Source organism: Podarcis raffonei, chromosome W (genome assembly GCF_027172205.1).
Source record: "Podarcis raffonei isolate rPodRaf1 chromosome W, rPodRaf1.pri, whole genome shotgun sequence".
Taxonomy (NCBI): domain Eukaryota; kingdom Metazoa; phylum Chordata; class Lepidosauria; order Squamata; family Lacertidae; genus Podarcis; species Podarcis raffonei.
The window spans coordinates 20,620,015-20,633,596 of record NC_070620.1 but is presented as its reverse complement, the minus strand read 5'-3'; the positions used below and the strand labels follow the sequence as shown (position 1 = coordinate 20,633,596).

At 49.5% G+C, this 13,582-nt stretch overlaps 1 protein-coding gene across 1 annotated transcript; it reads left to right on the top strand.

The window, feature by feature from the left end:
• Window positions 1-8,827: 8,827 nt before the first annotated feature.
• Window positions 8,828-10,939, top strand: LOC128405948 (endogenous retrovirus group PABLB member 1 Env polyprotein-like). The gene is made up of 2 exons (XM_053373000.1): window positions 8,828-9,293; window positions 10,120-10,939. The coding sequence occupies exons 1-2, from the start codon at window positions 8,830-8,832 to the stop codon at window positions 10,856-10,858; spliced, it is 1,203 nt and encodes a 400-aa protein (XP_053228975.1). The 5' UTR covers window positions 8,828-8,829; the 3' UTR covers window positions 10,859-10,939.
• The last annotated feature ends 2,643 nt before the right edge of the window (window positions 10,940-13,582 follow it).

The window sequence follows — 13,582 nt, the reverse complement described above, 5'->3', positions numbered from 1 at the left end:
CTGGAAATGAGACTGAACTTCAATAAAGACCTTTTTACTTGAGGAAGAAGCAGCGTTGGTCTTGTGTGAGCTGGGACCTTGGGCAGCGCTGACAGTAAGTCCCATCTCAAACTCTGCAAGCTCACGAAGATAGGCAAAGATGACTACAGAGGAGAAAGTGAAGCAACTGCAGGAGGCAGTTTCAGCGCTCTACGCAGAATTGGCTGCATCTAAGAAAAAGGAAGGAGAAACAGCTGCGATCTGCCAGGATCTGCAAGCCAGGTGGGACAGTTGGGGAAAGGAGGGGCAGCTGGGAGCCAAGCCGGAGGGAGTTGGCCTCGGGAAAAGGGGGGCCAGTATTGTAACCCATTTTGACGGGAACCTGCAGCAGTACCCTAACTTCAGAGCAGAAGTAGTTTTCGCGCTCAAATTGCTTCGGAAGGACTTTAGGGATGAGGAGGAGAAAGTGGGTTTCATAATCACTCATCTGCATGGGGAAGCTAAGTCGTGGCTGCGAACCTTATTACGCGAAAATGACCCCGCCCTCAAAGATTCAAGCGCCTTTATTGAAGCAATGGACGCTTGCTTTAAATCAACGGTGGATGTGGATGTGGCTAGAAGGGAAATGCATGGATTGCGGCAAGGAAAAGCGACGGTGCGCCAGTATCATTCCCGCTTTTTTGGGTTAGTAAATGTGCTGGGCTGGCAGAAGGACTCAGCTGCCGTCAGGGATCTGTTCTGGGAGGGGCTGAATGGAGCCGTGAAAGATGAGCTGGCCAGGGGGGAGAGACCCCAAAATACCACAGAAGTAGTCCAAAGGGCGCTCGCAATTGGGGTGCGCCTGGAAGAACGCCCGTGGAGCAGGGAGGAGGGGCGAAGAGCAAACACGTCAGTTAGAACAACTCCCTTCCTACCCAGAGAGACAGAGCGCGCTCAGTCCACGCCTCCGCTGGGGAGGGGAGAGGAGCCGATGGAGATCGGAGGTGCAAGGGCTCAGACAGCAAGCAGAGCCCAAACACCAGGAGCAGTCAAGGCGAAGGCTCCTAGAGGGAGCAGGAAGTGTTACATCTGCGACAGTGCACTGCACATGGCCAAAGAGTGTCCCCAGAGGCTCCAGAAGCACACTGCAGCCTCAGCAACTGTAAAAGGAGCAATTCAGCAGGGGGAACAGCTGCAGGGAAACGACGAAGCCTGGTTGGAAACGGAGGCACTGGGGCTCAACCAGGCGAGTCAGTGAAGCAGTCCCCAGAGATTTTGCAGCCCACAGACCCCCTCCCACCCAAACCAGTGGTGCAACTCACTGCATCGCTCCAGCTGCCCGATGGGCTCACCCTGGAGGTCCCTATTACCATTGACTCTGGTAGCAATGCAGACTTTGTAGGGATGGACTTCGTCAAGCAGCATCGCATAGCACTCCTGCCAGCCACGATGCCCCTAAATGTTGTCACGGTAGATGGCAGGGAGATACTGGGAGGAGAGGTGGTACAGCAGACACCGCCTCTGGTGATGCAAATTGGGAACCACCGTGAAGTCATCAGTTTCAACGTCACCCACCTGTCGGACACGCCCATAGTGTTGGGCATGAGTTGGCTGGATAGGCACAGCCCGGCATTAGCGTGGTACCAGCGGCAATTGACCTTCTGCTCTTCCTACTGCGCAGCGCACTGCATCCAGACCTGCCAGGAAGAAGAGGGGCAAGAGGATGAACCGCAGCTACACCTAGGCATGGTGCAAGCGGTACCCAACAAGTACAAGGCCTTTTTGGAAGTCTTCTGCGAGAAGGAAGCGGACAAGCTGCCTCCCCACAGGCCCTACGACTGCAAGATTGACCTCCTGCCGGGGGCGACGCTGCCGACTGGGAGACTGTACTCCATGTCTGAAGACGAAATGCAAGAACTCAGGGAGTTCATAGATCGCAATTTGAAGCGGGGATTCATCCGGGAATCCAAAGCAGTGGGGGGCAGTCCCGTGTTTTTCGTGAAGAAGAGAGACACGCCCGAACGGAGGCTCATAGTGGATTATAGAATCATCAATTCCAGGACAAAGCCCACGGCATTCCCCATGCCCAAAATTGACGACCTGCTCGCGACGGTGAGGAAGGGACGGATCTTCACCAAGTTGGATCTACGAGGGGCGTACAACCTTATACGCATGCGGGAGGGCGACGAGTGGAAGACAGCCATGTTTACGCCTTTAGGAACCTATGAATACCGAGTCATGCCGTTTGGTCTCCAAAATGGCTCCCATTGTTTCCAAGCTTTCATGCACCACGTGCTAGCGGGACTCCTCTACAAGAAGTGCGTCTGCTTCTTAGATGACATCCTGATCTTCTCGGAATCGCAGGAGGCGCACGAGGAGGACGTCAAGGAGGTCCTGCAGAGACTATGGGAGCACAGACTTTACGCCAAGCTGGAGAAGTGCCAGTTCGACACGACAGAGGTGGATTTCCTGGGCTACAAGCTGTCCGACAAGGGACTCGCCATGGACAGCGCCAAGGTCCGCTCAGTGTTGGACTGGAAGAGCCCGCGCAACCGGAAGGAGGTCCAGAAGTTCGTCGGTTTCGCCAACTTTTATCGCAAGTTCATCAAGGGGTTCGCGAAGGAGACGGCGGCCATCACGGACACCCTCAGCTCCAAGAAGAAGAAGTTCACCTGGACGGACCAGGCGGAGCAGTCCTTTCGGAGGCTCAAGCGTCTCTTCGCGTCCGAAGAACAGCTGCTACACGTAAACCCCAGCAAACCGATGAGGGTTGAAACGGATGCCTCGGACAGAGCGGTGGGGGCGGTCCTGTTGCAGCAAGATCCGCAAGGGGACTGGAGACCGTGCGCATTCTACTCCAGGAAGCTCAGCACGTCGGAGCAGAACTACACCATCTGGGACAGGGAGTTGCTGGCCATTCATGCAGCCTTCAAGGCGTGGCGGCACTTCCTCGTCGGAGCCAGACACACAGTGCAGGTCCGCACGGACCATAAGAACCTGGAGTACTGGCGCACGGCGAAGTTCCTGAACCAGAGACACATCCGCTGGGCGGAGTTCTTTGCAGATTTCGATTTCCGGATAGAATACATCCCGGGAGACAACAACGTCATGGCGGATGCGCTATCCAGGAAGCCGCAGTATCTCGAGGAAGCGGCACCGGCAGCGGCCAAACACATTTTCGCACCAGAGGTGTGGGCGTGCGCTTCAGCCGCAGTGGACCTGGACGCAGTCCGTCGTGCGCTACAGGCGGATTCGTTTGCGCAATCCAAGATGGAGGAGGTGCGAAGCGGCACAGCGAGGGACGACGAGTTCCAGATACGCGACGGACTACTCCTCCGTAAAGGAGCTCTCTACGTACCGGGAGACGACCTTCGCGCGAGAGTCTTGCAGCAGCTGCACGACGCGCCCAGCGCTGGGCACTTCGGCAAGGACAAGACGGCGGAATTAGTCACCAGGGACTTTTGGTGGCCCAAGGTGCGGGGAGAAGTTGCGGATTACGTTTCCAGGTGTGACACCTGCCAAAGGGCCAAGCCAGTACACAGGAAGCCGGCGGGTCTGCTGGAACCGCTGCAGACGCCGCTCGAACCATGGGAGAAAGTGGCCCTGGACTTTGTTACAGATCTGCCCAGTTCGCGCGGCAAAACAGCGGTACTCGTGGTCGTAGACCTCTTCACCAAGATGGCGCATTTCATTCCGTGCGCGAAGGTGGCCACAGCGGAACAGACCGCCAAGCTGTTCATAGACCACGTGTTCAAAGCTCACGGCTTGCCGCGGTCCATCCTGTCCGACCGGGGCCGCCAATTCATCTCGAACTTCTGGCAGAAGCTGCTGGGCATCCTGAACGTCAAGATCAACTTAGCGTCGGCACGACACCCGCAGACCAACGGACAAGCGGAGAGGGTCAACGCCATCATGCAGCAGTACCTGCGATGCTACGCCAATCAACAGCCCTCGACCTGGGTGGACTACCTACCGCTAGCCGAGTTTGCCTACAACAACACGAAGCACGGGTCTACAGGGGTGACACCGTTCTTCGCCAACAATGGGCGCCACCCCAGAACCTTCCCGGGGTTGGAGACCGAGGCGGAGGGGGAGCCACGGGGGGCACAGCACTTAGCCGCAGAGTTACAGGAGGTCCATGAGCAACTCCGAAGGCACTTGGAACTCGCGAAACACGCCTACAAGATGCAGGCAGACAGGCACAGGAGGGTTGGGGAAGACATACAGGTAGGGGACTGGGTCTGGTTAGCAGCTCAGGCAGTGCCGGCCAGAACGCTAGCTAAGAAGAAGCTAGGACACAAGCAGCTGGGACCTTACCAGGTCGCGGCACAAATCAATCCAGTGGCCTACCGGTTGACACTCCCGGAGGGCTCCAGAATGCACCCAGTCTTTCACAGGTCAGTGCTCACACCCTACAAGGCACCCCACAGGTTTCAGGCGCCAGGGACCGCACCAGCCCCACGTAGCCCATCGCCAACAGGGGAGGGACCACAGAGGGTGACGCCACTCAACGAGGTCACGGAGATTTTGGACTCCAGATGGGGGGAAGAGGGAGTTGAATATCTCCTCGCCAGGGAGGGTACTCCAGCCAGCGCCAACGAGTGGGTGCCGTGCTATGCCGTGGAGGAGCACTACCTCAAAGACGAGTTCCATTCGCTCTTCCCACACAGACCCATGCCGGCGGAGTATTTCGACGACTGGCTTTTCACACCCACATTGTCAGCCAGCACGTTCCAGGGTTTCTCCTCAGATGAGGAGCCGACACCTGGGACGAGCTCCCAGGAGGGGTCGCTCTCGGGGTTTGTCACGGACCGCTCCTATTGGTGGGACACTCAACCAGTGTGCGCGTCTGGAAATGAGACTGAACTTCAATAAAGACCTTTTTACTTGAGGAAGAAGCAGCGTTGGTCTTGTGTGAGCTGGGACCTTGGGCAGCGCTGACACATGCGTACTTATGGTGTGATAAAAAAAGGGTTCACAAAGGATTTGGAAACCATATCTTCAGGGGTTCATTAATAGAGGTCTGGGAAAGATATAAAAATATATTGGAACCAAAAGTGCCCCATTGGTTGTCTCCACTAGAGGTATTGAGTGTTACGAAGATTAATATGAGAGGAAAGTGGGGTACATATGGTGAACTGATAACCAGTGAAGGAGGGAAATGGAAATTGAAGCCATATGAACAAGTTAAAGAGTATATGAACGATTGGCTGCATTATTTTCAAGTAAATGAAACATTTAAAAAAGACTTGAAGGACAAAGGTTACACTGAAAAAGAATCAATTTTCCAAAAAGACATAATAAATAATGAGTATAAAAATCTGTCAAAAATGTATAAGATATTGCTAGAATGGTATACTAAGGATGAAGAGGTCAAATCGGTAATGATACAGTGGGCAAGGGATGTTGGGCACAACATTCAATTTGAAGAATGGGAAAAATTGTGGAAAGAGAACATAAAATTTACGGCATGTACGTTACTGAAAGAGAATGTGATGAAAATGTTTTATAGATGGTATATGACACCTGTAAAATTAGCAAAGATGTATAAGGTTGATAACAAATGTTGGAAATGCAAAGAAAAAGAAGGGACGTTCTTTCATCAATGGTGGGAATGTAAGAAAGTGAGAAGCTTTTGGGAATTGATATATAATGAGTTGAAAAAAATGTTAAGATATACTTTTGTGAAAAAACCTGAAGCTTTTCTTTTAGGGATTGTAGGAAAGGACATAAGAAGAAAGGACTGTAAGCTTTTCCAATATGCAGTAACGGCAGCCAGAATTGTGTTGGCCCAGAAGTGGAAACAAGAGGAGATACCGATGATAGAAGAATGGAGATTGAAATTGACAGACTATGCAGTACTGGATAAATTAACTGGGAAAATTAGATATAACAAAGATCAAAAGTTCATCGAGGACTGGCAAAAATTTGTGGACTATCTGAAAAATACATGTGGTGTTAACACAACGCTAGTGGGATTTCAAGAGGCACTGTAAAAAATAAATAAGTATTGTTTATTAGAAATAAATGGGACTAAGGAGGAATATTGGCAATACGAAAGAAGGGAATGTGTATTAAAGGTATAAATATGGATGATTGTCAGAGACGCTGAAGGAAGTCCAAAACAGTCATAATTTGTTGTATTCGGGATAATATGTATAATTGGATGAAAACTAATAAAATTTATTATAAAAAATAAATAAATTCAATGTTCATAAACGTACAAGGCAAACACATACATAAAGATATAAACCACGTGTCTGAAACAACATGGGAAGACTGTCCTGAAACCATTTGGACTCTCCCCAGTTGACCTCAAATGTTTCTCTGCAAGGAGGGAGGCAATGGGGAAAACCTCCCCACTGTCTCTGTGCTCATGAATCCCGCCTTAAGGGCACATTTAAGATGTGAATAGGGTGAGCCTGGGACCTGGACTTGGGGAATTAAGGATTTGTCATCACAAAAGAATGGCCAGGCTGCCCCGGTAAAAGCAATCAGTGACCATTATCAGGTACCCTGGTAAACAGGTTTTCTGCTGGAGACCGCCTCTTCTGTGATGTATGTGTGGGAGCCATGAAGTCATGGCAAAGGCTTGTAGCGCCACCTGGTGCCTCGCTGACCTCGCTGACCTGCATGTCCGTGCCTTGCAGTGTATTAAGTGCATAACCTTATATGGAGTTATGTTCCCGCTCTGGGCAGTAATTACCTTATATGGCGATGGGTGGGTAAAAGCCATGACCGGATGAGGTAACGTGAGACATTGGCAAACGGCCAGGCAATAGGGGAGAACAAAGGAGAATAAAATCGGGGGAGAGCGGACGAAGGAGCTGCTCTTACCTTCCTGAAAATATAGCTGGCTCTCTGTGTCCTTTTTCTATGCTGTGCACCATTTAATGACGGCTGGACTTCCGTCAAGTGGTGCCCCGTGTGAGGCAGACTAAAAGAATACGTTTGAGACTTTTAAAAGAAAACCGTGTGAGGCTAACTAAATGAAAACTGAGTGAGGCTGACTTAAAGGAAACCGTGTGAGGTTTTTCGATCCACACAGCTGACATCATCGACTCTCCACGTCCTGCAAGGGTTGCAAGCGCTACACATCTTAAAGATCCCTGTGAGTCGATCCCTTTTATCTTGATTTTAGAAAAATGGGCAGCTCTTTGTCAATTCCCCAACAGAAATTTTTAAAAGACTTACAATTTCTCCTCTCCTCCAACAAATTGGAAGTTCCTGAGGGTGATTTGATACAGCTTATTCTGGCCATCGATGAGCATTGCCCCTGGTTTCCTGAAGATGGGACTTGGGAATTAAAACATTGGGATAAGATTGGAGCACATTTTCATGGACACCCCAGCATTGGTGTTCGGATTCTAAATGCATGGTGCAAGGTTCGTTACGCCATGGGCTCTTTATCACAAAAAAATATCTCCATGGCTGTATTGCCAACATCACCTCCGGCTTCTTTAGTCCAGCCTGCTGTGATGCCGCCTGTTCCAGCTCTCGCCTTGCCAGCACCCCCAGACCCCAAACCTCTGGACTACAGTTCCTCACCAGAGGACCCAATCCTGCAAAAATACCGTGGTCTGGCTGGCAATGATCCTGCTCCTTCACCAACAGAACCGGCTACTCCTTTTCAACGTGCAGTTCTTGCCTGTTCCTTATCTCAGGATACTGTGGCATTCCCTGTTATAGTGCCTCCTGTTGGTGCCCCGGCAGGCACCCAAGCCCAACACCAACCTTTTGATTTTAAGATCTTGAAAGAGTTGCAGCAGTCAGTAAAGACCAATGGACTCCAAGCCCCATATACGCAGGCGCTTTTAGAAGCCACATTAGCCCAGCTCTTGGTTCCAGAGGACATCAAGCTTTTGGCCCATACAGTGTTACCTCCATCAGTGGGCGTACTGTTTGCCCATGAATGGGAAATCGCCTGCCGTGCTTATGCTCCGGCTTTATTACAACAAGCCAGAGGGAATAACCCTAACCTTACCCTCGCAGATGTCATAGATGCCATTATGGGGTGTGGTCCCTTTGTTCAGGCTTCAGTGCAAGCCACACTGCTGCAGATCTTATTGAGGGATACTGCTCTTGCAGCAAAAGAAGCAATGAGAAAAATTCCAGAACCCACCAGTATTCAGTCTAGATGGGGTTCGATCAGACAAGAACCAAGAGAATCATATTCTTCCTTTATGGACAGGCTGCTTACAGCAGTGAGTCGCCAAATTGAAAATCCTGAAGCCAAACAAATAATTATCAAACAATTGGCCTTTGAAAATGCCAATGAGGATTGTAAGGTTGCGTTACAACCGATAATACACAATCCTACCACAGACACAGCAGCCATGCTTCGCATTTGTCAGTCTGTAGGTACAGCCACCCACAAGGCTCATCTGCTGGCAGCAATGCTAAATAAAAACCAGCCTGTAGCCACCGACGCTTGCCTGATCCCGCATGGCATGGACCTGTCCCGCTGATCACGTGGGGACGAGGGTACGCGGCAGTGGACGTCGAGGACAAGCCTTTGTGGGTTCCAGCTCGATGCGTGCGGCCATGGCGAGCCTCCTCAACCGCGGAAGTGCCTTCCTAACCATTTGCCTTGCCATCCTTTCCTGCACCGTTATACAAGGAAGAGAAGCAGACGACCCAGTCCAGTTGAAACCACCATATTTCACCTTATCGGCTGGCAAGCAGCTGTCGCCTGAATCCTACTCTGGCTGGCAGTATCCACGGCTCAGCCACTCTCGAACTAGAAGAACAGCGTTGTTGAATAAGACTTTTAGGGGAGAAAATTATCATAAGATATGGAGGGATAATATTTTTGTACAAGATATGATTATATTTACCAGTTTATTGCATGCTTCTAGATGCTGGTTGTGTATGCACATGCCCCCTTTTGCCAGTCATTCAGGCATAATGCTTCATGGTGTGCCTGTCAATGGATCTTTTCAATTTACAAATGTTATATCCCCTAACCAAACTTTTTGGCCTCCAGTACAATTGACCCTCCATGAGCCTGCCCCCATTTGTTTTCAAATTAAAGAGGGGAAAGAATCATGGGGCATATATCCAAACTGCCAATATACATTGAAATTCACTTTTAATAGCTCTTGTTCTCTTACAGGAACATACAGTGACCAATCTCAGTGCTATAGAAGCAATACCAGTGCATGGCTAAAAACTAGGAAAGAAACCTACCATGCAAATTGGAGTCTGAATTCTTCTATCCCTGGCTTAGCAAATGCCACAGATGAGCAATTTCATATCAGTTCCTTATTTACTGCAGCCTTTAATTGGTCCCAACAGAGTAGTAATATCAGCTATTTGCTCCAAAGAGAGTTATGGTTGTGTCAGAGGCTCAGGAGCAGAAGCGCGGGGGAGAGAGCAAATAGAGAGCGGAGGAGAGGAATCAGAAGGGAGCGTAGGGGAATGTGACAGTGGCCCGAGAGATTCCATGAGCTTCTCCAGCGAATCAGAAGATTCCCAGAAGGGGGCGTCTATGGTAAGGGCAAGGGGGGTCCCAGGGGGGACGCTCCAGAAACAAGGGACCAGCGGGGACTCCCAAGGGAGCAGCGGAGGATCAGGACCAGTTCCCCCACCAGAGCACAGTGGGGGGGAAGAGTCACATGAGTCAGGACCAGCCTCTCCTCCAGCGGGGAGAGAAGATGAGTCAGGGGTAACCACGCCCCCATCGGGAAGTGGGGGAACGGAGGGAAGGTCAGGTCCAGCTAGCCTCCCCGAAAGAGGGAGCAGTGACACAAGTGTAACGGTCAGAAGGAAAGTGGGAGGCTGCGCGCGCGCGCCAAGTTCAAATGTGGAGGAGCGCGGGACAGCAGAAAACCCGGATTGGGAGCCAGGTCCAAAGGCCCGAAGGAGGGAGGGAGAAGAGTCAGGGGACTCAGCGTCAGAGGAGTCTAGGAGGGCTGAGACTCCGACTAGCAGGCGGACCCAGAGAAGGAAGGAACAGAGGAAGAGGTGGAGTAAGGCTAGAATCTTAAACTGGTGTCAGGGGGGAGGAGATTCAGATGGAGCTTCGACGGTCTAAGGTATAGACGTAGCGTTGCGCGCTGCGCGTCTGGAAGTGAAACTGAACTTCAATAAAGACTTTTATACTAGAGAAAGAAGCAGCGTTGGTCTTGTGTGAGCTGGGACCTTGGGCAGCGCTGACAGGTTGCTTTGTGGCGAAAAAGCATACAAAGCCATTCCTCGAAACCTCACAGGCACATGTACATTGGGTCTCGTGGTTCCGTTGTTGTATAAGGTTGATAAGTTACCATCTTCTCTTAGACTACGAAATCGTCAGGAGGTTAATTCACCCATAATTCAATATATCAGTACCCAGATCTCTCGGGCCTTGCTGCCCTCAGTGGGCGCAGCAATGAACTATAGGGATCTCCATCGGCTAGCAAATTGGACTGAAGGATTATTCAATGATACCATAAAAGCTTTGAAGGAACTCAACCAGGAGGTGTCTGCAATGAGACAGGTGGTTTTACAGAATCGTTATACTTTGGATGTGATTTTAGCCTCAAAAGGAGGAGTTTGTGCACTTCTTCATTCTCATTGTTGTATGTTTATTCCTGATAATAATGTCAGCATATCTGCGACGATCAACCATATGGAAACCATGGTAGCCCACAATCCGTTTGCCCCCCCTCCTTCCGCTGATCCATGGGCATGGTTATATTCTTGGCTTCCAGATGGGAGTTGGCTTCGACATTTATTGATTATAGTGATCATTATAGTAGTTATTTGCATTATTTTGTGTTGCTGTATACAATGTATTCCTTCTTTAATCTCTATATGTACTGCATGGTTCTCCCGTCAGCGGCCTGCTTCCGGCCTCACAAGAGTCGCCTATCACGCTCGATATAACCGTATTGGTACTGACATATATGACTCTGATTAATAAAATAAAGAAAGAGGGCATGTGGGAGCCATGAAGTCATGGCAAAGGCTTGTAGCGCCACCTGGTGCCTCGCTGACCTCGCTGACCTGCATGTCCATGCCTTGCAGTGTATTAAGTGCATAACCTTATATGGAGTTATGTTCCCGCTCTGGGCAGTAATTACCTTATATGGCGAAGGGTGGGTAAAAACCATGACCGGATGAGGTAACGTGAGACATTGGCAAATGGCCATGCGATAGGGGAGAACAAAGGAGAATAAAATCAGGGGAGAGCGGACGAAGGAGCTGTTCTTACCTTCCTGAAAATATAGCTGGCTCTCTGTGTCCTTTTTCTATGTTGTGCACCATTTAATGACGGCTGGACTTCCGTCATGTATGTATGATGTATTGGGGAGTGGTCCTTGGGCTACAGGGTGGGCAATTTCAAAAGTCTATATAAGAGCTTGCACACCCATGTTCTGGGTTCCTCCTCCCTCCTGCATGTGGGGAGTGAGGACCCTGTTGCAACCGTTCAATAAAGATCAGGTTTACTAGCCGCTCTGCTTCTCAATATTCTCTGGTCAGCCTCTGTTATTTTCTCCGACCGATAAGGAACCCACTTAAGGACTCTAGACAGGCTCTTGGATACCCCATAAAGGAAATGAGCATAGCCCAGTGGGGCTACTATACACAGCAAGGCCTTCTCAGCGGCGGCACCACCTTTGCTATTGTTGTAAACAAAATCTGCTCCTTTCCCCTTACGGGGTATCCAAGAGGCCAACTGTCAGAGACATATATTGTCGCCTCTTCACATTTTTATATATTCATGTTTATAGGGAGATTGCACTAGAATGCTCCCATAGACATATTCTAAACCCCAAATAATGTAGAAAGGCAATTAACTGTTTGTTTGTTTGTTTGTTTGTTTGTTTGTTTGTTTGTCTACAAAGTCCAGCAACTGGAGGAACGTAAAGCTACGCTCCAAAGAATTAGAGAGCTGGAGCTCTTCTTGGAAGCAACAGAGCACACCGTCTCCACCAAGGAGGAGACAGGGGACTCCTCTGAGAAGGAGGCTAGTTCACCAACACAGGAGCCAGATATATGGAAAAACGTGACGCAAAGAAGTAGGAGGCCCAGGGTTCGCTCTGATTGTTTAGAAATACACAATCGCTTGGAGGTCCTCTCCCCTAGAATGGAAGACGAAGAGCAGACTCCATTTGAGGATCTCTCCCTCATTACAGTCGATCAGGTATATGAAGGCGAGCAGCAAAGTCAGTCCTCAGGGAATGTGCAGGCTACCTTGGAACGGACAACCCTGACCAAACCTAAAAGGAGGCGTGTAGTGGTGATAGGGGATTCCCTACTGAGGGGAACAGAAGCAGTGATCTGTGGGCCTGACAAGATGTCTCGGGAAGTGTGCTGTCTCCCCGGGGCTAAGATCCAAGATGCAACTGAACGACTCCAAGGAATCATAAAACCCACTGACAAATACCCCTTCCTCTTGGTTCATGTGGGAACCAATGACACTGCAAGCAATAGCTTCCAGAAGATCAAAAGAGACTACGAGGCTCTGGGCAGGAAATTGAAGCAATTAAATGCACAAATTGTCATCTCATCTGTCCTCCCAGTTGAACGACGTGGCCCAGGGAGAGAGCGAAAAATAGTGGAAGTGAACAGCTGGCTTCGCAAATGGTGTAAACAGGAACGGTTTGGATTCTTAGATCACGGACTGCAGTTTCTTGAAGATGGACTTCTGGCAAGCGATGGGCTGCACCTCACAACAGTTGGGAGGAATGTTTTTGCCAAAAATCTCAGAAACCTCATCAGGAGGGCTTTAAACTGACTAATGTGGGGGAGGGAGACAGTGCTCCTGAAGGTAGGAGTCTATCAATTGATGAAGATGATCATCTAAATGTCATAGACCAAATGGAGCAAACAGCACGCAGACCTAGTGGTGGGAGGAAAAAATCCTTAAATAAGAGACACGGGGGAATGATTAATGGACTTCAATGTCTGTACACTAATGCACAAAGCATGGGAAATAAACAAGATGAACTTGAGCTCTTGGTACAGCAAACTAAATATGACATAATAGGCATCACTGAAACCTGGTGGGATAAGTCCCACGATTGGAATGTAATAATAGAGGGATACAATCTATTTCAGAGAAACAGACCAGACAAGAAAGGAGGAGGAGTGGCGTTATATGTCAGGGATGTGTATACCTGTGAAGAGATCCAAGATTTAGAACCTCAAAGCCAAAGTGAGAGCATTTGGGTCAAAATTAAGGGAGAGAAGAATAACAGTGACCTCATTGTGGGAGTTTACTATAGATCCCCAAGCCAAACGGAGGACATAGATGATGCCTTCCTGGAACAGATGGTCAAGCATGCAAAAGGAAGGGAGATAGTAGTAATGGGGGACTTCAATTACCCGGATATTTGTTGGATGTCAAACTCAGCCAAGAGCAAAAGGTCAAACAGATTCCTCACTGGCCTTGCAGACAACTTCATTGTCCAGAAAGTGGGAGAAGACACAAGAGGAACAGCCATTTTAGATCTGGTCCTAACCAATGTTGATGACCTGGTTAGTGGGGTAGAAGTGGAAGGATCATTAGGCGTGAGTGATCATGCTCTTCTGAAGTTTACTATACAGCGGAAAGGAGCAGCCAAGCATACTAGGACTCAATTTCTTGACTTTAAGAAAGCCGACTTCATAAAACTTAGGGAAGTGCTGGGTGAGATCC